The sequence below is a fragment of the Caretta caretta genome, chromosome 4 (genome assembly GCF_965140235.1).
Source record: "Caretta caretta isolate rCarCar2 chromosome 4, rCarCar1.hap1, whole genome shotgun sequence".
Lineage (NCBI taxonomy): Eukaryota > Metazoa > Chordata > Testudines > Cheloniidae > Caretta > Caretta caretta.
Window position 1 is genome coordinate 41,437,705 of NC_134209.1, and position 27,119 is coordinate 41,464,823.

The 27,119-nt window shown below is 41.0% G+C and overlaps 1 protein-coding gene across 6 annotated transcripts in view; it reads right to left on the reverse strand.

The window, feature by feature from the left end:
* Positions 1–27,119, reverse strand: part of TBCK (TBC1 domain containing kinase) — a 184,007-nt gene that overhangs the window by 94,303 nt on the left and 62,585 nt on the right. For all 6 annotated transcript variants that reach the window (XR_007356190.2, XM_048846664.2, XM_048846656.2 and 3 more), the window contains 9 exons: positions 25,040–25,139; positions 22,748–22,797; positions 22,197–22,326; positions 21,102–21,200; positions 18,200–18,262; positions 17,183–17,309; positions 16,425–16,475; positions 6,266–6,349; positions 620–705 (listed from right to left, as the gene is read on the reverse strand). Coding sequence is in view for 5 of the 6 variants with exons in the window: in XM_048846664.2 (XP_048702621.1) it covers positions 620–705; positions 6,266–6,349; positions 16,425–16,475; positions 17,183–17,309; positions 18,200–18,262; positions 21,102–21,200; positions 22,197–22,326; positions 22,748–22,797; positions 25,040–25,139 (790 nt within the window). In the remaining variant the exon portion in view is untranslated. The remainder of the gene's footprint in view (positions 1–619; positions 706–6,265; positions 6,350–16,424; positions 16,476–17,182; positions 17,310–18,199; positions 18,263–21,101; positions 21,201–22,196; positions 22,327–22,747; positions 22,798–25,039; positions 25,140–27,119) is intronic.

The following is a 27,119-nucleotide window of genomic DNA, read 5'->3' on the forward strand; positions in this document are numbered from 1 at the left end:
ATCTGAGGGGTAGTACAGGCATATCCTTAGTTCCTACTGAGGTTCTGGGGTAGAGTTGTTTATTTGCTGCAACTTGTAGCCAGTTTCCAGTGTAGTTAAGAGAATAAAAATGAACAGTTCCCAGGAGGTAAAAGACCTGGGATTTTGGTGGTGAGCTTTGGGCTCATGTGATAGGGTGAGACCTTGTGGCCTTCATTGTCTGAGGTCCCCACCCTGCTGCACCCTCGTACCTACCTCGAATTATGGTAAGGAGTCCTGTAATCCTGGTGCCAGCTACCGGGTTATATGGTAAGGAGTCTTGTAGCCCTCTCCCCTGCTGCCCACATGAGCTAAGTAAATGCCTAGTATAAGAGATTATGAGTAATGTCAGGTAGTGCCCCTCCCTTGTGTTGAAATTTAATAAAAGCTGTGGCCTGCCACTTAATTATATGCATGTCTCTGTCCTCATTTTGCCACTGTGTCCAGATCAAACTTCCAGTGACAGAGGTAAAGTTCTTCTGTAGGCAACTTTCATTGTGTCAGCAACAATCTAGAAACACCCTATTAGAATTACCCTCTCTTCCTTTTTTCTTCTCTTTACCTTTATTATACAGCATTTACAAGAACCCTTAGCACTTACATCTGGAATAAAGCCAATTTCATTGAGATGGTTACTCAGCTCTGGGTCATGGAATGCAATCATCTGGGAGAACACTGTCAGGTATTCTGAAATGACAAAAATGTTTAAGATCATTGCCAAAAAAAAGAGAACACACAACGGCACACTTAACTCACACACAAGGAATACACGTGCTTAGAACAGAATTAATTATGAAGCTTGCACTTTTCTTTATACATACACCACCATTTTAACTATTATATTACCCATTAGGACAAATATATTTTTTAAAATCCATTTAAAGTTTTTTCTCCACTCCCTGTTTATACCATGTGCATCTTCAACAGTACACAGCTGCTATCTTCTTTACACTTATGCTTGGTCTAAAACACTAGGAACTTATGCTGGTATAACTATGTTGCTCAGGGGTATGGAAAATCCATACCCCTGAGTGATGTAGTTATATCGACCTAACCCCCAATGTAGACAGGACCAGCTTCTCCTGTCGACACAGCTACCATCCTTCAAGGAGATGGAGTATCTACGCCAACAGGAGAAGCTCTCCCATCGATGTAAGAAGCATCTTCACTAAGCGCTACAACGGTGCAGTGCTGTACATGTACATAAGTCCTTAGGACTTTCCATACTTCCTTTTCCACTCAGATACAGCTAAAACAAATGGAATACTTCATTGGTGCTCATAGCCTGATGTGTTACACACTTGCAAATTACACAATTTAAAAAACAGCAAATATTTCAGCATGAATATGAACTAGGCCTTGGGCATATCACACTGATTAAAGTAAATTAGAACAAGGTTCTTCCAGTAATTTCCAGGAACTGACATGCACTGAAAACTACAAAGATATCACCATACTAAATGTATTTGCTACAAAGTGAACTTGTTTACATCATTATGTGGATTGAAGTGTTAAGTCTCTCCTCCCTTTATTAACACCTATCTTCTTTATTTTCCTTTCTGGAGAGGGAAAAGAATTATTACAGGACAGATTTAATAATATATCCCCAGTTCTACACATCAAGCTGAAAGGCACAGTTTAACTCAATCGCCTCAATCATCATTCACATTTAATTTCGGAGAAGCCAAAATGGAAACTCATCCCCGAAAGGCTTCTCTCCTCTTCCTCCCCCTTACACACAATTTCATTTGCCTTCTATCTGCAAGTGGAGCCTTTCTTAGGCTCAGAATCAAGAGACTTTATCCTTGCAATTTCATGACAGGTTGAATTTCCCTTTCCCTTTCCCTTCCACAAAGTTCTCAAATTTCCAACAGTGCTGCTGCCTGACACTACATAACCCTGCCCCAATGGCAGAGATTTCCAGGCCCCTCCATCAAAGACTCTGCTAAGGCAGCATCTTCATGCGAAGGAGTCATAGCCAGGCACCCTTTAATAAAAGCTTCTGAAGTGAACGGTCAATAAGTGCTGCTACAGTGCCTTAGGAAGTCCCCTAACTGCCCCTCCTTAATTTGCAAACATTCCATGTACAAACACCAGCATCAGGGCTTGTCTTTTGTCTTGAGTTATCTTAATTTAGGGTGACCAGATAGCAAGTGTGAAAAATCGGGGGGGGGGGGGGGAAATAGGTGCCTATACAAGAAAAAACTTGATCTGCACAATGGATCAGCAGCACAGAATGACTGGATGTAGCAATATAGGGCTTGATTTCACTGACCAAAAAAGTGTGTGTTTTACCCGAGGATAACTAATGCCCATCAGCTATCCCACTGTAAAACATAGTGAACACAAGGCACTTTGGTTTTACTGTGAAATAAACTAGATGAGGTTAATCACAGGCTGGGGGGGGGGGGGGGTGGAGGCATAATGCTGACCTCACCAATCTATCTCGCCATGAATACTACAAGTGCCCCATCTCCACTTAAGATTTTGCAACAAGATAACAATCACGTGTTTGCTGGCCATAACATCACACCTTTTTAAGCAGTGAAAACTATGACAGCGTAGCTGCATCCTCACTGCATTACTAGCTCCAGTATCACTCAAGTTTTAACTCACATATTCTGATAGAACAGCTAGCTAAAGTTTAAAGTACCACTTAATTTGAGCTAGAGATTTTTATGCATCAACAGGAGTCATGTTAGGGGCAACACTCAAGTTATACTTTGAGCTAATACTGCAATGAAGACAAGCCCCCAATCTCATTGTATGCATGTATTATCCACATAAGCTGATTGGACAAGCCAGGCTTAATTTAGCTTTTCCCACATTCAGTGCTGACACATTTGAGTTAATAAAATACCCAGCAACCATAGGTAAGGTACAGGGCTTTTCTACACTTACAGCACTGCAGCGGCACAGCTGCACGCTCTGCGCTGCTGTATCGCTTAGTGAAGACGCTACCTATGTCGACGGGAGAGCTTCTCCCCATCGACATAGCTCTGTCTACACCAGGGGTTAGGCTGGTATAATAATGTCACTCAGGGGTGTGGATAGCATAGTTATACTGTGATAAATTGGTAGTGCAGACCAAGCCATATAAAGCCAGTAATCACATATAGTCATATGCGTGCTGATGAAAACAGATTCACAATTAACTTCCTTAAAGCACATTTCCTTTTAAACAAGAAATTTGTGCCTATGGTGGTTCTGCACAGATATACTATAGTTTGTTAAATATCGTTTTTATTTGTATAGCCAGACTCATAAAATATAATTATTGTGTGAGATTACATGATTAATGAAGGGTCTATTGAAGACACACAATCCTTCATGAAAACACATTATTTAGGTCCTGCCAAACACTGTTGGCTGGAATTTTATGATATGAATTATTCTTTTGCATAATCTGATATTCTATAGCTATAAACCTTTAATTGCTCTTACATCTTACTTCATATGGGGAAATGCATCTGATAAATCTGACAAACTGTGCTTTAACTGCTTAGGGCAGGCTCAGAAATGAGATATGCTGAACCTTTCTGCACTGGGAAAGATTTTTATTCCATTAAGGGGTGAGGTGCTAAAATTGCAGTGATGTAATCAGACACGATCCATCCTGCCATGTTCCTCACAGTGTCTCCAGAGAACAGGAAAAAGCTCAGCACACCAAACTAAACAAAACCATCACAAAACCTTCCTTTAAAACTATATTAATATGTTGATATTGAACACCAACAGCTAGAAATCAAATCAGAACACACCAACAGTCCAGCTAGTCTAATATCCTCATACCAGATGCTGCAGTGCAAGATGTAAAGACCACATCATACATTTACTTGAGCAATATCATACTATGTGCCTATCCCCATCTGGTAATTTTTTCAGGTCTGGACACATGACGATCAATAACTCTCATTGTATCCTAGTTAGCAACACTACAAATGATATTCTTCTACATATCACTGTCTCAACCTTTAAAAAAAATCTCACTAAGCTACACTGGCCTTAAAAAACCCTAAAGCAGTTAATCCCACAGGCAAATTATTTATTGTATAAAATAACAGTTTACTTTATTCTTTAAAAATATGCTCCTTTAGTTTCATCAGGTGCCCCTTTGCCTTTATATTATGATAGAGTGCAAACAGGAAATCTCCTGACTGGCCTTCTCCACGTCATTCATTATGTCATATGTCCGGGTCACACCCCCACTCTCACTTATCTCCATACCAAACTATGCAGTCCTAATCTTTTAGTCTCTCCTCATATTACCGCCTACCCCAAATCTTAATGTCCAATCATTTTGCTGACCTTCTGAGAACTTTCCCATATCTTTTTGGAGATGAGGGGAGGAAATAAATGCTGTTCCTCAGCAGAAGACATACAGGGAAAGTATTGTAATAACGTTTATTTGTGGATTATAAGTGCATATGGTGCATTTCAGTAAGATGTATTATTTGTTAAACAGGTACAAATCGTCGTAACCAATGAAAAAAAGTGAGAAGCTATGCATCATGATTATTAACATCTACCTTTTTAGCATTAATTTTCCATCTCTCTCTTTCTCCCCTCTGCTAAAAAAAAAAAAAAAAAAAAAAAAAGGGCAAGAGACTTCTTGGAGTCTACACTTGGGACTACAGGAGTATTTTCCTGTATGCTCTAACTAAAGTTTCTGAAGAATAATTTTTTGTTCCTTTTCATACAGCTGCCAACTTGACTCCCAAGACAAAAAACATTGTTAGGTCAACAGAGACAATGCCCTAACCAAGCTATTAAGACACACTTCTGACTCACGAATCTCACAAACAGCACGAGGTGTTAAATCATTCAAATCAGAATAATGCTTGTTAGAATTGCTGTCAACTGCGCATCTGATGGCTAGTGATGCGGGAAAGGATGACAAGAAGGACATCAGAGTGTGGATTGAAGTAAAGATCCTCTATGTTTTTAAATTTGTTATTCAGATAGGATGGCTTCAGCAAATCTTCTCTGGGAGGCTTCCTAATCCTCCCAAATTTCTTCTCCACTTTGTCTCCATTTTAAAAGGAACTGACAGCCCACTCCTCCTCCTATTTACTTATAGGGCTGTTGAGGCTAAGAAACAACAACCAGGAGCTATGGAGCAGTTTCCTTAGGAAGACTTGTCCTCAGATCAGTCATACAACTGATCTACTAACTGGTTTATGTTGAAATGTTACATCCACATAGCTAGTTCTCTCAGGAGTGTGAAAAATCTACAACCCTGGCAGATATAGGCTATGGTTACACTACAGCTTAAGTTGACACAAGTTATGTCATTCAGGGGTATGAATTAGCCATTTATTAATTTATGCCAATTTAAGCGCCAGTGTGCATGGTGCTATGCCAGCAGGAGAGCTTCTCCTGCCGACACAGCTACCATTGCTCATGGGCACTGGAGTAATTAAACCGACAGGAGAGCTCTCTCCTGTAGGCGTAGAGTGGCTATACTAGACTGACACTAGATGCAAGTTAATAAATGGCTAATAAATGGCTGTAAGCTCTCTAGTGTAGCTATAGCCATAGTTAAGCCAAAATAACCTCTGGAGTAGACAGGACTAGGTACACCCAAAAATTCTTCCATACACCTGGGCCACCACCTTTCAGGAAGGTGGATTACCTACAGTGAGGGGATGATCCCTCTGTCGTAGCAAGTGTCTTCCCTTAAATGCTGCAGCTGTGCCACTGTAGCGTTTTAAGTATAGGCATAGGGCACTCCCATCAAACTCTTGACCCTCTACTAAAGTAAATGTATTCTCTAAACACCCACTGATATCTGCTGCTCCTCTCACCTTCTGTTCTGAAGCAGAATGGCAGTCTGCAATAAAGTGGCTTTGAGTTGCCTCAATGATAGACCACCATGATACGAAGTGCAGAGAGAGTCTTTTTAGCATTCTTATTTCATTACATTGATTGGTTCCTGCTTAAAACTGCTTCAGAGAGCAACAAGTGTTTTTTTGCTGCTGCTGCTTGGTTAGTTTTTCATCTTCACACACTTTCCTACTTATTTTTGTTTTGGTTTTGCCGTTGTTCCTTCGATTACTACCCTGGTCTCCTAATAAGCTACTTGAAGATATAAGTGGGTATTTCTATAATACTGAAAGGGTATGCTTCTACTTCTGTCAATTAAAAAACCACTGAAGAAAAAACAAAATTTACTTGAAAACACAGCATTAATAACTACTCCATAAACTCTCTTATTAGAAGAAAAGGGAAACAAACATCAACCTACCTTGAATGACATGAGAATTATCCTTCAAGAAGAAGTTATACAGGTACTTGGGAATAAAAGCAGACATGCAGGCATATGCAAGAGCTAAAAGAGAATTAGGACAAGACACCATTAGCTAGGAAGGTAGAATCTGCAAAAAACATCTTTACACTGGAAAACATTCATTACTAAAGAAGTGTTTATACCTGATTTGTTATCAGTCTGTGCAGATGGTAACTAACGGTGTAAAATGCATGAAAAACAACACTTTTCCTTTTAAAAAATATTTTAAAAGGTACTCAAGAAATATCCTATTGCTACTGACTATGGAATGAACAATCCAAATAAATTCAGTTTTACCATGTATTAGTTTTGAGGCGAAGTACAAAAATTTGGGACTTTCAGATCAGTAGTGTTCCCATATCAATTACTGTAATATAGGCATTAACCTTGTCCAAGTTCCAAAACTTGAGTGACCACATCTGTCTACCTCAAGTCTGCTTGCAGTTGCAATGGAATTTTTTAGAAAGAATTCTTTAGGAATGAAGGATAATCTTGTGGCTCTTGCGCTAAACTGAAACTCAAGAGATCAATTACACATTCTGCCACAGACTTCTTGACACTGGACAAGACATTTCATCTCAGTGACTCAGTTGCCTCACATTTTTTCCTACCTCTTCTAATTACATTTTGATTGTTAGACTGTTTCTATTATATAGAAATTCTTAGTCCACCCTCACCACCATAGTACCTGGGTGCCTTCCAAAAGGCGCAATAAGTGATGTGACTAACATCTGCCCTGTGTGATTTGGTCTCCCTCGCTCTCTCCCTAGTACCTACAGCATCTAGCAAAATGGGATTCTGATCTAGGTTGTGGCGTCAAGCCTTACTAGAACACAAAACTGCTAAATCAAATCTTTACTTCCAACCCTACACTGTTATATTTTTACTATGCACTGATAAAAGTTGCTCTTGATTGGTTTATGATGTCCTAACAATGGCAAAGAAATGACAAAGTATGTGTAACTGTACCGCTGTCTGCAAATGACAGGAAAGTTACAACTTCTAAACTAGCAGAATATGAGAGAGAGACAGCTTTGGAATGCTGCAGTGATATAAGAATCCAGGGGCTGGGATGGCCCACTAAGCCCATCAAGATTGTGAACCACCAAGACAAAAGGTAGATATATACTGTTGATAGATGGAGCAGTCACAACCCCTCTCAATTCCTCTCTCCCAACAAATCTTTGTTTTGCCTGGACTGAGACTAAGCTATCTGGTTTTCATGTAGGATCTTACTTGAGCTAGGGACTTGGAAAGCTAGAATCAAGAAAGTAGAAACCAGGCTCCACTACAGAACATTCACAGAAAAAGAGGCATATGTATATTATGGAAGTGCTGCTGGCAGGTCTATAGGTAAAAACAAATTTTGTACCTGAAGTAGGGATTCAACCACTTTGTTACCTGAAGAATACAGTGTATTATCCCCCAAATTTCAGCACTTACTCTTTCAGTAAGAAAAGAGACAGTTACCTACCTGTACAGTAACTGTTGTTCAAGATATGGGTGCAGACATGTATTCCACTTAGGCGTATGTGACCCCGTGCACCAAAGTCAGAGAACTTTCCCTAGCAGTACCATAGGGGTGGTGCGAACACCTTCTGAACCCTTCTCCCCGCCCTTTCCTGGCTAATTAAGGGCTAAACCCCAAACCCCCTCAGTTCCTTCACACAGAACATCAGAGTTGAAACTTTGATTCAGAGGGGAGGAAAGGAGGGCCATGGAATACCCGCCTGCACCTGCATTTCAAAGAACAACAGTTACCTGACAGGTAGGTCTTTTCTTCAAGATGTTGCAGACGTCTGTGTATTCCACTCAGATGACTCTCAAGCAGTATCACAAGGAGGTGACGTGCGGAGTTAACTGAACTAATAACTGCCTTCCCAAAATTTACATCTGATCTAGATGCAGTTGTAATAGCATAACGCTTGGTAAAAGTATGCATGGAAGACCAAGTCTACAAACGTACAATATCAAAAAGTCACTGAAAAATGCATTTGATTTCGCAAAGGCCTTTGTCAAATGAGCTCTTAAGCCAGAGGTGGGAAAACTATGACCCGGGGGCTGAATCCGGCCCTTAGGACATTTTAATCTGGCCCTCAAGCTTCCGCTAGGGACCAGGGTCCAGGGCCTTCCCCGCTCCAGCCAGGAAGTGGGGTCAGAGGCTTGCCCCGTTCCGCGCGGCTCCTAGAAACAGCGGCATGTCCCCACTCTGGCTCCTACACACAGGGGCAGCCAGGGGGCTCTGCATGCTGCCCCCACTGCAAGCACTGCCTCCACAGTTCCCATTGGCTGGGAACTGTGATCAATGGGAGATGCAGGGGTGGCACCCTGCAGATGGGGCAGCGCACAGAGCTGCCTGGCCATGCCTCCGTGTAGGAACTGGAGAGGTACATTCTACTGCTTCCGGGAGCTGCTTGAGGTAAGCGCCACCCAGAGCCTGCACACCTGACCCCCACTCGCGCCCCGACCCCCTCCCACGCCCCAGCCCTGATCCCCATCCCACCCTCCAAATCCCTCAGTCCCAGCCCAGAGTACCCTCCTGCACCCCCAACCCCTCATTCCCAGCCCCACCCGAAGCCCACACCTCCAGCCAGAGTTACACCCCTGTGCACTCCAACCTCCTACCCCAGGCTGGAGCCTCCTCCTGCACCCTGAACTCCTCATTTCTGGCCTCACCCCGGAGCCCTCACCCCACCTACACACCTCAACCCCCAATTTCATGAGCATTCATGGCCTGCCATACAATTTCCATACTCAGATGTGGCCCTCGGGTCAAAAAGTTTGCCCACCTGTGTCTTAACCTCTGTGGAGGCCAATTCTGAGTTGTCCCGCTGTAATACAGGATGTTATCCACCCAGAAATTGTTTGCAGGGAGACCACTTGACCCTTCATTTGAGCCACAAAGGAAACAAAAAGATGAGTGTGACAAGCTGCTGGAGATACCCAGAGCTGTGAGACACAGTTATTCCTCTCAGCCTCAGGAAGTAGTGGGAGCTTTGCTGCAGTTAAGCTATGCCAGCTCCCTGACACACCTTTGTCTTTGCCTTGCCAGCAAATGCGCAGGGCTCTCCAAGCCCCAACCTTACCTAGTAGGTAACAGTCAGCTCTCCAGCACCTGAGTTCCTCAGAGATGTCTCTGCAATGCACAGCCCTATCACTGTCCATATACAGCAGATTTTAAGTTTGGTGCTCCTTTAAACAGACAAACAGCTGCTTGACTGGAGTTAACAACCACTTCAAGTCAATCAAAGCACAGGTTTGGTTTAGATAAAAAGTAAAACAGGTTTATTCAATCAAAAAGAGATTTTAAGTGAGTTCAAGTTATAAGAGATAAAGATAGAAAAGGTTACAAACAAACAAAATGATCAGCTTAACAAGTATAGTCTTTGTTCAAGCTCATTTCCTGGCCAATCTTCCTTTTCCAGCAATGGCTGAGTAGCTCTTACCTAGGATGCCCACAAAGCCTAAGGTGCTGGTTTTACTGGTCTCTTCAAGTGGAGGATAATTTAGGGGTTCACCACTCCTCTCTTTGCAATCCAGTAATCTTTTGAAAATCCTCTCTCTGTCAAAGTTGATTGCCTCTGCTTCAACAGGCAGGAAGGGTTCCTAGTAGTGCAATTTCCAATCCCCCATTGAGACTATTAAGTGATCAGTTTTTCTCCACTTGCTTTCCTAATAGCTTTGTTTGCATGGCATGCAAATATGCTTTTCTTTGTCTTTGGTCACAACTTGCTCAATTACTGCATTCCTTTGTCTTGAAAAAAAACATTTAATGCCTGGTTTAAACATATTTTAGCTACTGTATAATCCTTTGTAGGTTGAATGTACAAACATCACACAAGCATATTAATGAGTAGTGAATTATTGGTTTTCCAATGACCTATTACATGACACCTTATAGATATAATAATAGTGAGTTGGGGTACACTGAGCTGGTCAAGCCAGCTGAAACTCACTGCTAGACACAAATAAGTCTCTTACATTGTGGCACAGAGATGCTCTTAGGGACACACTGAGATGATGAAAGAAATGACTTTGTTCTTTCCGAGTCAAATGCCAAGCATCACCTCATATCCAAGGAATGAAGATGCTGCATCTGCATTTGAATGAGGCTTGGGAAAAAATACAGGTAAAAATTTGTCGACTTAACATGAAATTGTGAAACACCTTTAGACAAAAAACTTAGGATGAGGCCTGAAGGGTATTCAGAAGGTTGACCATTAGGGCCTGCAGCTCACTAACTCTTCTTATAGAAGTTGTGGCCACAAGAACGCTGCTTTTTGGCACAGGAGAGAGAGAAAACAAGTTTCCAAGGGCTCCAATGGAGGACCCATAAGGACAGTCAATTCAGTGTTAAGGTCCCACTGAGGAATCATTTCCTTTACTGGAGGAAAGAAATGAATGATTCCTCTCAAAATCTGACTACCACGGAGTTCAAGATAACAGATTTCCTGGCGTAGTGAGATGCAAAGGATCAGAGGCTGAAACACCAAAATTGCCATTAAATGGACTCTCAACGAACTGACCGACAGACCAGAGGACTGACGAAATAACAGGTACTCCAAAATGTCCGGAATGCAGGCCTGCACTGGTTGAATTCCCCAGGCCACGGATCAAATAGAGAAACATTTCCACTCACTCAAATACGTAGCTGCAGTAGATAGCTTTGTACTAACAAGTAGAACTTGTTGAACAGCTTTGGAACAGTGCTCCTCTGCTATCTAGCAACACAGCATCCATGCTGCGAGATGCAAGCTGCTCAGCGCTGGATGCGAAATCCGACGATGGCCCTGTGTCAGTAGATAGAGACAACAAGGAAGAGGAATAGGCAGATGAACAGAAGGATTGAGAAGGTCAGAAAACCAACACTGTTTCAGCCAAGTTGGTACAACAAGAATCAGTCTGGCATGATCCATCTTCAGCTTGAGGATGACCTGAGGAATGACTGGGATTGGGGGAGAAGCATATGTCGGAGCATATTCCCAATTCAGATGAAATGTGATGGCTGAGACTCACTCAAAAGCAAAGTTGTTGGCACTTTTTGTTGTCCTTTTGTTGCAAACAGGTCAAGAACAAGAATGCCCTTATCCAAAGACAAACCTCAGCACACTACTCTTCAGAGACTACTGGTGATTCTGGGACAAAGTCATGCCAAGACAATCGGTCAAGCAATTCTGGGACCCTAGTAAATGAGTAGCTGTTGGGAAAGATATTCTCTTTGATGCAGAACTGCCCGAACTTTATCACCTCTGGACAAAGCTGGCTAGAGTGGGCTACTCCCTGCCTGTTCACATAATGTATCATGGTGGTGTTGCTGGTGAGTATATGAATCACTGTGCCTTTGATCTGCACTTGAAATACCCTACGCACTCTGTAAATGGTTTGACATTCCAGGATGCTGATATGAAAAAATGGTTACTAACATTTCGTAACTGTTGTTCTTTGAGATGTGTTGCTCATGTCGATTCCACAACCCACCCTTCTACCACTCTGTCAGAGATAACCCGCAAGAAGAAACAGAGGGTACGTGGCCAGCGACGCTCCCACCAGAGGGCAGTAAAACTGGTCTGATGGGTACAACTGAGGAAAAAAATCTCTGGCTAGGTGTGTGCGCACCGCATGCACTGTTGTCAAAACTTTTTTCTTGGTGGCATCCATCAGACCGGTTTTACTGCCCTCTGGTGCCACGCTCTTATGCGCCGGTTTAAGGGGCGCTGCTGGCCATGCACCCTCTCAGTTCTTTCTTGTGGGTTAACTCCGACATAGGGGTAGGAAGGTGGGTTGTGGAATTGACATGTGCAACGCATCTCAAAGTACAACAGTTAGAAAATGTTAATAACCATTTTTTCTTCTTCGAGTGTTTTCTCATGTCCATTCCATGGGTGACTCACAAGCAGTACCCTAGAAGATGGGCTCAGAGATCACGGACATGCTGACTGCAACACTAGTCTCCCAAAACTGGCGTTATCTCGGGCCTGTTAGGTGATGGCGTAGTGAGATGCAAAGGTATGCACCAACGACCAGGTTGTGACCCTGCAGATGTCCTGGATTAGGACCTGCAAAAGAAATGCTGCTGACGGAGCCTGGGCTCTTGGGGAGTGGTTAAGATGGCTGGAAGCAGGACATTTGCCTGTTTGTAGCAAGCCCAAATACAGGTGGTTATCCAGGACAAGATCTTCTCGGCTGACACATAGCCCTCTCATTCTTTCTGCTACTGCTACAAAGAGTTGCATGGATTTGTGGAAGGGGTTAGTCCTCTCGATATAGAAGGCAAGTGAAGCCGCTGTTCCTCAGAGTTCTTGTGAGGCATTGGGAAGAAGACTGGCAGGAAAATTGCCTGGTTGCTATGGAATTGTGACACCACCTTTGGCAGGAAGGCCAGGGAGGGGGGCAGTTGGACCTTGTCCTTGAAGGACACCATGTAAGGTGGTTCTGACATAAGGGCCTTGATTTCAGAGACCCTTCTAGCTGAAGTGATCACCACCAAGAAAGCAACCTTCCAAAAGAGAAGCAGCAGGGGGCACGATGCTAGTGTTTCAAAGCTGGAACCCAAGCTTTAAATGGAGGAAGTAGTCCAAGACAGACTGAAGGGAAAAACAAGTTGGGGGGGGGGGGGGGGGGGAGGAAGGGAGAGAGAGACAGACAGAGAGATAGATTGAGATGCTCATATCGAAAAAAGTGCTTCCACTTGGTCAGGTAGGTAGCCCTTGTGCATGGTTTTCTACTACCTAGCAAGAGCTCCCTAACCTGTTTTGAACAGGCCTGTTCTTCTGGGTTCAGTCATGTAGCATTCATGCAGTTAGGTGTAGGGAGACAAGGTTCGGGTGAAGCAGTCAGCCGTGGTCTTGTGAGATTGGGTCCAGTCGGAGTGGGAGCAAGAGTTGGATTGCTATTGACAGATCCAGGAGCATGCCGAACCAGAGTTGACATGGCCATGCTAGGGCTATAAGAATAATTCTCACCTTGTCCTGCTTGACTTTTAGGAAGACGTTGTGAACCAGAGGGATTGGTGGAAAAGCGTGAAACAGGCAACCTGTCCATGGAAGCAAAAAGGCCTTAGAGAGGGATTCCGGGCTGTGCATACATAGTGAGCAAAACTGATGGCATTTCCTGTTCTGCTTGGTCGCAAACAGGTCTACCTGGGGAGACCCCCACCTTTGGAAGATGAATCTGGTGACCTCCAGGTGAAGGGAACACTTGTGATGAGAGGAAACGGATCTGCTGAGATGATCCACCATTACATTCTGGGCTGCTTGCTTGATGATGGGCGGGCTGGCTGGCTAAAACTGGATTCAGAAAGCCTCCTTCTCTGTGAAATATGTTCCTTCCTGCTGCCTAACAGGGAAGGATGAATGTCCAAAAAAGAGATGTGAGCAATATTACTGCAGTTGCTCTTGCCCTCCGTAATGACATCTCTTTGTGGCTAGGGTATAAACCCCAACGAACGTAAACTAAGTCCTCTATGCTCAGACAGAATTCTGTAACCATAAGGCCCTTCTTATAGTCACAGCTGATGCCATAATTCTGGAGAAAGTGTCTGACGTGATCAGAGCCAAATGCAACAACTTTTTGGCCACCCGGTAGCCCCCTGCAATAAATGCATCAAACTCTTCTTTGGAGGATTTCATTAACTCATCTGCAAATATGGACATAGTATCCCAATGGACAAAGTCATATTTAGATAACAGCGCCTGCTGATTTGCAATACACATCTGTAATGATGAAATAGAGTAAATTTTTCTCCCCATCAAGTCCAGCCTTTTAGACTCTTTGTCCTTAGGCATGGACTTGTATCTCCCCAGCTGTAATCTGTTATTCACTGCTGTCACAAAGAGAGAGTTTGGGAATGGATGGGAATACAAACACTCAAAGCCCTTCATAGGGACATAATACCATTTCTCAGAATGCTTTGTGGTAGGTGGGATATGCTAAGCTTCATATAATCGGTAGAGCCATCTTCCCTGGAGCTAAGGACTGGAGAATATCTAGCAATTTATGCATATTCTCCTGCACAAACTCAGCCTGAATACACAAGGCAGAAGCCATATGCTTCAAGAGGTCCTGGCATGACATCTTCAGGGACAGGAAAAGAAGAGTCCGGTACCATGGAGTCAAGCGGTGAGGAGGAAGAAGGGAGCAGGATGAATGGAGGTTCCTGAGGGAGAACTTTGTTCCTGTATGATAGGATCAGGCTGGAGCAGCTCAGGAGGAATGACTGTGTCTGAAATAGAGGTAGCTCGGGAAGACAGACTGCAGCCAAGATTGGTGACCTTGTCCCAGAATGGGTCGAAGAACGGGATCTTGCAGACTGAGGAATGTCCCAAAAATTCCAAGGCCAATGGGAAGAAGGGTAAGACAGTAGTAGTCACTAGGTACTAGACCAGGAGTGTCTACCCCTGCTGCAGAAAAGGTGCAGATCTTAGTACCAATAGTGAATTGAGGATGGTCTTAAGGATTTCCAAGAGCATTGCTTGCAAGGTGAGGGAGAGGAGGAAGATGACTCTGAACTTGATCTTGATATGCGCTTGACGTCACACAATGGTAGCAGAAGAACCACCCCTAACGGAGCAAGCAAATGACCAGCCTTGTCCAAAAACCATTATAGAGATAGTATTGATATGGAGGATGGACGAGCAGTTGACGCTTTCAGTACTGAAAGAAGCATCGCACTTCCACTCAGAGCAAACAATAGTGCAGGAGCAGAGAGTGGTACCAATCCCCAAAACAGTGTCAGTGCCAAGGGAATGTCTGCACTGCTGGACCCATGAGTGCTTAAAAGGAGGATGACCTCAAGTCTGCACCGAGATTTACATGTTGTAGAACATGTTGCTGATGAATGAGACAACTCTGTGACCAAACCAGACGGCACCAAGGACACAGCAGAAAAAGCAGCGGCAGCCATGGTAGGCGAATGCTCCTGGATTATTGGGGAAATCAGGAACAGAGAGGCAGAGCAAGTCAGATGCCACCTGGTATGCCAATGGCATAGAGACAGTTATTGCTGACACCAGTACCATCAGTAATGGACTCAATGGACGCCCCATGGTCAGGACCAGAGTTGATGGTATGGTATCCAGCTGATCTTGGCATGGTACTGGGGCGCAGTTACACAGCCTAGCTCTATCCTTTGTCCCCGAGGAATCACAGTGCCGGTCAGCACTCCTCTTAGAAGACAAAGAGGAATATCCCTGAGGCCTGGTATGGCCTCAGTCCATTTTAGGGGACCGCTTCCTTGGAGAATAAGAGGAAGGAGAATGACTCATCTTCCTAATAGGGGAAAGTGACCTCAAATCTGGAGCAACATCTTGGGTTGGTTCCGAAGGGTTCTGTGGCACTGAACAAAGTGACGAGTGCTGAAATGGGCCTCATGGCCTGCTCCATGAGGTGCTGCTTAACAAGCCCCTCACCACTTGCATTCTCTTATTTAAATGACTTGCAGAGAGAGCACCTTTCATTAATGTGTTCCTCTCCCAGGCGCACACATGATGGGCAATATTTAAAACCTGGTGAGGGCATCCCACCAGGCTAAAGACTGCTGCTAACGAAAAACCTAAGGTGGTACTACTAAGCTGCTAACTATGTACAGAAAACTCCAAAAATACTGGACAGAATGAAAGTTGAGGTAAATACCACACAGAATGCTCCGAATCAAACACGGGACATGAAAAGGAACTGAGGAGAGTCCAAGTGGCACCAACCTTAAATAGCCAGGGGAAAGACAAACCAGAAGGCACAAGAGGCAGCCCTATGAGTACTACTAGACAAAGTTTTCTGACTTTGGTGCACTGAGCGTGCACACACTTAAGTGGAATACACATCTGCAACCACTCGAAGAAGAATAAACGTTCTCAGTATCTGCAAGTGAATCTGGTAATTAGTTTGAGAGTTAAAATGATTTAAAAATAAATCCTTCAGGAAAATTTAGCACTGGGCAACAGACCATTTGTTCCGAATGCTTTTAGCTTCAAACTTCCCTTGTAGTTAAAAACTCACTGAAATCTTGTTTATACCTGTTTGTGATATATAACGTGGTATATATAGCACATGTGTACATATGTATGTGTGGGCACACGAGGCGGATGGAGATATGGTTTTATTCTAGAGAGAAGGTACTCACCTTCATTGTTAAAATTCAAGTACAGAAATGGTGCACAAAGCGAATCAAGACCTGAGGGAAGAAAAAAATGCGAAGAAACTATGAAAAGCTTCTCTTTCACTATCATAACACATAAGATAAATGCATTCATTTATCAGAGAGACTTACATATTTAAGATGGATTAAGACACCTGTAATGTTACCCTTAATGTACTATACAGAGAAAAAATATGAAAACTGCAGGCAAATAAAAATATTTTAAAACCTAGAAGTACAGCACTTAGTAGATTATTTGGACTTTTTCCAGTTTCGTCACAGTTTTCAGGAATGCTCCAGCAAATTACTCTTAAAAAAAAATCTAACTTAATAACTGTTCAGTGCAGTTTAACTTTGCACTAAATAGCATTAGCCAACAGAACATTTTAAAAACAAAGTGTATGAAGTTTAAGGAATGCTAAAATGCACGACGAAAGATCAATTTTTATAAAACACAATTGAGGCAAATTTACATTACAAATAGAATGGAATATATAAGAATACTAAATTTTCAGTAATTCACAGATATATTCTCCAGACATTTCTATATTGACATCTGTAAATGAACAACTGAATCGAAGTTCAAATTCTCCTGAACAAAAAAAAAAAGAAATAGCAGAGAAAAGAAGTGTGTGTGTTTGGTTTTGATCTACTTAGGAAGTGTCTATATATTTTAAAGTAAATCTTCCCTTTTATACAGATTTTCAACTGAATGGTTAAACTTACTAACGTGTTGAACGCACCTTGCCAGTACACAAGATCAGGATGGGAAACTACCCATGCCTTTAATACCCGTCTAAACTTTGCATGACCCTCTGGTGATGACAGCAGCTCATCGTACTGATGACAGCGAGGAATATCAACCTCAATCTGCAATACAGACAAACATTTAAAAAAAAAAAAAAAAGAACAGCGATATTTGAGGTGGCACCACAGAAGTTCCACAACATTGACAGAACTGGAATGCAGCCAATGCATTTAGGTCAAACCACCGACATAAACAATCTGTTTTCTTCCTCACCTTCCAAAACAGAACTGGGGGAAAAGGGAGCATTCCATGAGCTGCACACACAGATTAAAAATACAAAAGAACTCTTGAAATACAGCTCCTTCCCCTCAAAAATAAAAAGGGCATTTTTTGCTGTACTGATTTCTAGCTCAACTCTCATATTGCGTCTCTCAGGATGCTAATGTCACTTTGTTCTTTATTACAATAAAAGGCCCAATTCGATGAAAAAAATTTCTTGGGCTAGTTGAAAAGCCATTTGGTAGGACTTTAGCCATTTACCATTTGACAGAACTTCTTGGAGAACCTAACTGAACAGGAACCCATTTTCGCCAAGTACTGTGTGCCTTCAGCGTCAGTTGAAGCCGATGGGATTTGGGGATGACGTGTGTCTTTCAGAATCTAAATCCAAGGTGCATAATAAGTACTGAAGGGAAAGGGACTTTTTTTTAAATGTTTGCTACGTTGTTAATGACATCTTTACCTTTGTTGTTTCAAAATACTGTTTTTGACTCAAATGCAAGATTTCATTTTACGTATTTGTTAAATTTGGGTTACTATTGTTTGTTTTTGGTGGCCCTCCAATTTGCTTTGTGCTGAACAAACATATTACAAAACTGGGAGAAAAATTTTTAATATTAAATAATAATCAGCAGCATCAGCTGCAGTAAAACAGCTGACTTACAGTTAATAGGAGGAAAAACCTTTGGCACTATCTTAAGTGACAGTACTTGAAACTAAAAAGGAATCTTACTTGTCTATCTGTAGGAATTGGAGTGTCCTTATCAATGGCATCATACTTTGCTTGAATGGCACCCTAAAGTGTAAGAAGAACATGTCAAATAAACAAAAAAAGCCCTTACAATATATAGAATCATAGAAGTGTAGGACTAGAAGGGACCTCAAGCAGTCTTCTAGTCCAGACCACTGCACTCACAGCAGGACTAAGTATTATCCTGACAGGTGTTTGTCATCCAAAGATGGAGATTCCACAACTTCCCTAGGCAATTTATTCCAGTGTTTAACCACCCTGACAATTAGGAACTTTTTCCTAATGTCCAACCTAAATCTCCCTTGCTTCTTGTCCTAGCCTCAGAGGTTAAAGAGAACAATTTTTCTCCCTCTTCCCTGTAACAACCTTTTATGTACTGGAAAACTGTTATCATAACCACCCCTCAGTCTTTTCTTCTCCAGGCTAAACAAACCTATTTTTTCCAATCTTCCCTCATACATCATGTTTTCCAGACTTTTAATCATTTTTGTTGCTCTTCTCTGGACTTTCTCCAATTTGTCCATATATTTCCTGAAATGTGACACCCAGAACTGGACACAATACTCCAGCTGAAGCCTAATCAGCATGGAGCAGAGCAGAAGAATTACTTCTCGTGCCTTGCTTACAACAGTCCTGCTAATACATCCCAGAATGATGTTTGCTTTTTTTGCACTGTTGTCTCATATTTAGCTGGTGATCCACTATGACCCCCAGATCCCTCTCCGCAGTACTCGTTCCTAGGCAGTCATTTCCCATTTTGTATGTTTGCAACTGACTGCTCCTTCCTAAGGAGAGTACTTTTCATTTGCCCTTACTGAATTTCATCCTATTTACTTCAGACCATTTCTTCAGTTTGTCCAGATCACTTAAAATGTTAATCCTATCCTCCAAAGCACTTGCAACCCCTCCCAGCTTGGTATCGTCCGCAAACTTTGTAAGTGTACTCTCTATGCCATTCTCTAAATCACTGATGAAGATATTGAACAGATTCGGACCCAGAACTGATCCATGTGGGACCCCACTCAATATGCCCTTCCAGCTTGATGGTTAACCACGGATTACTCTCTGGGAATGGCTTTCCAACCAGTTATGCACTCACGTTATAGTTGCATCAAGGTTGTATTTCCCTAGTTTTTTTATGAGACGGTCATGTGAGACAATATCAAAAGCATTACTAAAGTCACGATATATCTCACCTACTGCTTCCCCTCCTATCCACAAGGCTTGTTACCCTGTCAAAGAAAGCTATCGGGTTGGTTTGATGCAATTTGTTCATGACAAATCCATGCTGACTGTTACTTATCACCTTATTATTGTCTAAATATTTGCAAATTGATTGCTTAATTACTTGCTCCATTATCTTTCGGGAGTACTGAAGTTAAGCTGACTGGTCTGTAATTCCCCAGGTTGCCCTCATTCCCCTCTTTATAGACTGGCACTATACTTCCCTTTTCGGAATCTGTCCTGTCTTCCATGACTTTTCAAAGATAATAGCTAATGGTTCAGATATCTCCTCTGTCAATTCCTTGAGAATTCTAGGATGTATTTCATCAGGCCCTGGTGACTTGAAGACATCTAACTTGTCTAAGTAATTTCTAACTTGTTCTTTCCCTGTTTTAGCCTTTGATTCTACCTCATTTTCACTGTCATTAAGTTAGATGTCCAATTGCTACTAAACTCATTTAGCACTTCTGCCATTTCCACATTTTGTGTTATTGTCATCTCCCCCACCCCACCGCACCCCCCGGCCCCCACTGAATAACAGACCTACCCTATCCTCTGTCTTCCTCTTGCTTCTAATGTCTTTGTAGATGTTTCCTTGTTATCCTTTATATCTCTAGCTGGTTTAATCTCATTTTGTGCCTTTATGATTTTGTCCCTACCTACCTGTGTTATTTGTTTATATTCACCCTTTGTAATTTGACCTAGTTTCCACTTTTTGTAGGACTTTTTTTTCAGTTTCAGATCATTGAAGATCTCCTGGTCAAGCCAGTGTGGTCCCTTGCCATACTTCCTATCTTTCCTACACAGTGGGACAGTTTGCTTTTGTGCACTTAATAATGTCTCTTTGAAAAATTGCCAACTCTTTTGAACTGTTTCCCCCCTTAAACTTGCTTCCCATGGGATCTTATCTTACCTTAAAAAAGCAATGGACCTAATATATCTGGACTGTCCAGAAGAGGTTTGCACACTCCAAAACACATGTTTTTTGGGGAAAACCCAGGACTGGGAGTATGGTGGGGTCACCCTGCAAGTAGTAACCAAGGCTGCTGGAAGCCAGACTGTGGCTGGTGTTTGCTGACAGGCTGCTGGGGTCAGAGCTATTGGACCAGGACTGTGGATATAAACAGACACTCAGGATATGACCTGCATGCTGTTTGGCTGTTTGTAAATAGCCTAGGTTGGGAGCTACAGCAGAAAAGCATTGAGAAGCAGCCCAGGTTGCACGGCAAATAGTGACACAACCCTTCAGTGGTCTGAATTGAACCCCGGAATGTCATAGTGGGATGGAAAGGAGATTTTTTTTTTCCTCAGAGTTTTTATTTTTTTTTTAGCCCTTGTTGATTGGGCAGGAGATTGCTAAATGTATTTGCTGGAGTTATTATATTATAATAATAATAATAATAATATATTGTTTTTAAACAGCAGTGGCATTTTTAAATATTGCCAAGGATGCCTAGGCACTTATCATTTTTGGAAAAGTCAAAAATAAACTAAAACCCAGGCAAGTTCAACATTCCTTGACTGTACAGAAAGGAAATCATGAAGTGAAGCAAAAATTGCCCCAACATTGTATTTATTCACATAGTTTCAAATATTATTCTCATTTCATTTTTCCCTAGTATGCGTAATTAGTGTGAATCATCCTTTCTCTTACTCTTACCTCAACACCCAGCAGGGCAGCCCAGGTTAAACCTCTCATAAGTGGAGGAATGTCAACTCTGGCTTCCTTCCAGACTTGATTTTTTTTGTATGGATAAGCCTGCAAAAAAACAAACAAACAAAAAAACCCCCCACGACTTCCTTGAAATGAACAAGATCCTTCCTTTAGGAAAAATTTCTCGGCCACTGGAGACAAACACAGTAAATCTGCTTATACTTAATTAATGTATATAAATTTTACAATCTAAAAGGGGTGCAATTCCTCTCTAAAAAACAAGGATTAAGCATCTACTTATATTGATTCAGATAATCCAGTCCAACACCTTTTTACAGGAAAGAAAGTGCCTATCATGTTTTGTTACATTTGAAAGGTTTAAATATAAGTAATGTCTGCAGAGTTTCTAATTTCTTCTGCATTAAGTATTCCTTTTCATAGTATATATACCTGACTTCTTAAAAAAGTCTCAGAGTTAGTGCAATACTTATTACAATGTGTAAAAAAAATCTGAATGAACCCATCACTTATCTCATGAGTACTTATGTGTATTCTTACACACACGAGCCACACGAAAATGTGTACAATCATATTGCTGAGAAAATTCAAAATACCCTGGCATAAGAATAAACCTCTCCCCCTCCACAGTGATATCACAGTTTTGACTAGTTTGAATGTGCAAGACCAGTGTTCAGTCCAGAATGTGCAATGCAAAAGTGTTACTGTCCTATCTGAGGATACACCACTTGTGTTTAATTTGGTAGCTGTGTGCACTGCCCACTGCTGTTAGAAAATATACGAGATGCTTCAGTGTCCTCTCTCATATGCAACTGTGTTAACAGTAATGACTCATTGTATTTCTATTTTTAAGGCCTTTCTTATTGTAGGGGTTTCTAGAATTGCCTCTTCTTTTTGTAGTTTCTCCTAACTCCTATTTTCCCTCTTCTCTTGGATTTACTTCTGCATCTAGTTCTCTTCTATTTTCCTCTCTCCTTATTCTCTCTTACTTCTCTGCTTCCACTTGCAATTGCTTAGTTCTTTAGTTAATCCATTCGATTAATGGATAACTGAGGTTATTGCAGTACTGTTAAGAATCCATACCTTCAGTAGCCTGTCAAACAGAACAATTCTGTGTAGCTGGTACTCTGTGTCCCTCTCTCGGATGATCAGAGGAAGATTGGTCGCTGCAGATAGCTCATTATTACTGTTTGAATGGGATAAATTTGACTGCCTGGAATAGAGTGAGAAAGCAGTGAAGACTGGCTAAATAACAATACCTGCAATCAGATGTAAAAAGAAGAATGTATAATGGAAAGAGTTTTTAAGTTAGAAAACAATTTTGAAAGGAAAAGTTACTATCTACTGATCAGCATTTGTGCACTCAGTGCTATACAGTAAATACCAAAGTCCAGATTTTCAAGACCAAGTAACTAAAGTTACACTTCTCAGTTCACATTTAGACACCTAAATAAGCAGACCTATTTTCTGAAGTGCTGAGCAGACAGCAGCTCCTATTGGCTTCAGGAATCTAAATAGGATATAGGAGGTTAACACTAGATTTCTCTTTATGAAATCCTTGATCCAATTGTGCAATGTTCTGCTAGAATACAAACCACCACTCAAAAATAATTAATGCTATTATATATACTTACTCGTCCTCAAGCAACGGATAAAATGCTTCCCCACCAACATCTTTCAGTCTCTGAAATTAAGATTAAAAAAAAGTATTTAATATCAAAATGCTTCTCAGTACCTTAACTGGTACAGTTGAGGAATATGAAAAATATTAACTTAGAACTAGTCACTTTTAACTGTTTGTACTAATATTTGCCTAAATATTAATTTAGTTCTGATAAAGAAGGAATGTCCACCCTTAAATGATAAGTAGCATGCAAAATTTAATAATATGACTCTTAAAAAAAAAAATCAATGGAAGCCATTCTGTTTACACTTTGAGCAACTCTGAAAATTAATCCTGTTCACATAAACATCCCCACATATTAATAGGTTAACACTGTTAAATGGCTGGTTTTTTTTTCTTTGACAAGGACTTTGATTCAGGTAGTTATAAACCAACAACAGAATCTGGTACTTCTTGTTACATAAAAATTAAAATTATGCTAATTAAATCTCTTTTAGTAATGACTTCTGAGAGACAGACAGTAATAGAGACGTTCTGGGGAAAGGTGACAGGCAGGTGAGACGGAAGTTTATAGACATCAACGTGCTTAAAGTTTAATACCATCTTCCCTGTAGTGTTCTGTTATGCAGGTCAATCTCTAACTTGAAGGTATAGTGCCATCTCCCCTGGGGATTGACAGAGCAGTTCAGAGTCTCAGTTCACTCATCACTGATCCTTTTTTTATTACAATCATTGTGCTCTGTTCCATGAGTTGTGTTTGGAAGATTCCAAAAGATAAATATAAATCTTTCAACTAACACTGCAAGTTTGGCTAAGAGATTAGCAAGATTCAGGCTAGTATCCTCTCAAAAATGAAAGCTCTGTATATTTATCCACTACTGCATTTGTATCTGTAGGCACAGATATTTGATTTTATATGCCAGAAACTCACCCCAATGCAGTTGCTGCATGTTGTAATAAAACACTTATTTGATCAGTTTTCATGTATTAATGTAAAATAGTGCAGTTTTGTTGGTTCATCAGCATGTTTTTATGCAGAGTGCACAGACTTGATTACCTCATGCTTCATTTCCTGTAACACTCTAGAAAGTAAAGGGATTCAAGCCAAAATGGACCAAAATTCTGAGTTATCCATTTGTAACATCCATTTAATTTTTGTATGGCATCTTCCCTCAAACTAATACTGGATACTATTTATTGCTTTAAATACAAAATACCAATTGTGCAGCGTTAACATAGAACTCTAAAATAAAAACCGCATGTGAATGAACACGTAAACTGACAATGAGAAAAAATAACATTTCAGTAAGAAATATGGTAAACCCTGGAATCAGCAATCACCCGAAGCACCCTAACAATAATTTGATTAGTTATTGTTTAATCAATGTGGTTTTCTAATGGAGGTGAAACAGAACTATATTCAGTAATTTTGAGGGAATCTTTGAGGTGATCTCTTAAAACCGGTTGCCTAACAGCTGCAGACTTGATTCAAGTTTCCAAAGACTGAGGTTAAACCATGGGAAACTCAGCAACCGTAGTAAACATGTCATTTAGTAAAGTCAGCTGATCTGAGACAGAAATGAAACTTCTGAAAGATGTATCATCTGAAGCAAAAATAGATAACTCGTTCTTTATTATTAACTTAAGCCACCACTGGATGTCACAATTACCCAGTAAAAACATAGCTACTGCAACATAATGCACCGAGTAGCACACACAAAACAAAAAAAACCCAGTTCAGTAATTTCTCCCAGACAAAATGGTTTCTTTTTTATTTTATATCTAATTCAGAATCTAATTAACTTGGGGCAAGGAGTTTTCCACTGGATCCAGAGCAGCCAAATGCCCAGGAGAGAATGTCTGAAATGGTATTTTGAAAGAACAGCAGCACTTGTTACTCTTACATTCTTTCAAATATAAACTGTTTCTGCAATTGAGTTACAAGCAGCTAAGAAGGTATGCAGTACTGTTTTAGCCATGTCCGTTTCAGGATATTAGAGAGACAACATGGGTGAGGTAGTATCTTTTACGGGACCAACTTCTGTTGGTGAGAGAGACAAGCTTTTGGCTTACACAGTGCTCTTCTTCAGGTCTGGGAAACGTACACAGAATGTCACAGCTAAATGTATTTAGTAAAAAGTAAAATGTATGTAGCTGTGACACTGAGTACATTTGCCAGCCCTGAAGAAAAAAGCTGTAAGCTCGAAAGCTTGTCTCTCTCACCAACAGAAGCTGGTCCAATAAAGGTACTACCTTTTCCCCCTTGTCTCTCTCTAGGCAGCAGGGAATGCATTTTGCTTACATTTCTGAGTTGACACAGCGACAGTATCACAGTTGTATCATCTAGGAGAGAACTTCTATCTCGTCCTTGCCCAAAGCTCTCACCATCTTCAAACAAAAAGCTTCAAAGAGAAAGACAGAACCCCAATTCCTGGTTATTTTAAAGGACATAATAATATTGCATACTAAAAAACAAACAAACAAAAAGAGCAAAATTCTACAATAATCAGCTGTTTAACAACAACAACAAAAAAAACCACTAACTCCTAGAATTATACTGTACTGTACTCCTGACTACACTGAACTGCCTTCAAAAGCAGTGTGCAAAAAGCTAGTAATATTTGAATAATTCTGAATGAAAAAAATCTTATTCATCTTTTTTTCTAGATACTGAACACATATTAGAATACCATTTACACCTTCTTCAAAGCAGAACAGAACTAGATTAACATTCCCTTCTGTTCCTCATCCTTGCACACAACATGATTAACAGGGGGAAATACACGAGCTTCTTGCATTGTGAGGGAAGGAGGAAATAAATATCTCTGTCATTCAAAAGGATCTTATAAGGTGTTTATCTGTGTGGCTGTAGCAGAGTAATTCTTCAGAACTATGGATACATCCAAATGAGGGTGATCCAACAGAATGAGTATTTTAGAACATACTGTACTGAGCTGTTTTTCAAGAAACTAAGTTCACATGGATCTAGGCAGGCTATGGGCACAGGTGTAAGGCTCCCACCTTCTACACCAGAAGTCACGGGTTCAAATCCTGGGAGCACTTGGCCATGTCGTTTTTTTTTTCCCCTGTGTTATACAGGATGGAGGTCAAACTAGATCACAATGGTCCCTTCTGGCCTTGGAAACTATGAATCTATAATACCAGAGTCTCTATTTGCTTCTCACTAATGAGATGAAATTAGGATCTGCCCATTGAATGAAGAAATATTTCATCGTCAGTATAGATATTAATGGGACTAATTAAACTCAGAGGCAGAAATGTGTGTGTGTGTGTGTATATTTTATATATAAAAAATAAAGAGAGAGAGAGAGATTACAATCCAAATAATACAGAAAGTCATTTAAATGTAAAAAATGTGACTAAAAACAAAAGGATGGAAGTGTGTTTTAATGGAGGCCAACTAACCCACAAAATGATTTTCATCACAAAAATTCTACTGCTTAAACACACTCTCCACCCCTTTCCCCACCCTGAAACTCTGGAAATTAACAGATAAAGAGCTGAGTCAGTTATCTGCTGTCATATAATCACTCATAAGAACAGCCATATTGGGTCAGATCAATGGTCCATCTAGCCCAGTATCCTGTCTTCTGAGAGTGGCCAGTGCAAGATGCTTCAGAAGGAATGAACAGAACAGGGTGATCTTGAGTAATCCATCCCCTGTCATCCAGTCTCAGATTTTGGCAATTGGAGGTTTAGGGACACCCAGAGCATGGGGTTGTGTCCCTGACCATCTTGGCTAATAGCCATTGGTGGACCTATCCTCCAGGAACTTATCTAATTCTTTTTTTAACCCAGTTATACTTTTGGCCTTCACAAACCCTCTTGCAACATGTACCACACGCTGACTGTACATTGTGTGAAGAAATACTTTGTACGTATAGTTGGGGTTATTTTTTCTAGTGTGTGTTATTTTGTACTAATTACTTTGCACTCACTAAAACATCACTCATCTCATGCCACCAACCAAACCCTAACTTTGTCGTTATCTTTTGCTCTGTAAAAATAAATATGCTGTTGGAAATACACAGTTGATTTTACATATTACTTAAATACCTGATCCTGCAATCTGATCTGCAGGGGCACAGGGATCCACCCACTTATATTATATTGTAGGACCAGAGCCTAAACACATTGTAAAGATTTCAAAAAGGATATAGTTCCAGGGTACATTAAGTTATGTCATAATTCCATAAATCCTGCACAGTAGAATATCATTTTTATGAAAAGAAAATGATTGATCAATCTCTGGTGAAATGTGTTGACTGTATGGGATTGTAGGTCTATGTAAATGTAAACAGAACTGGCAAGTTTTTATTTTAATTTACTATATTGTATAGTAACTAAATATGCAGCTTTTC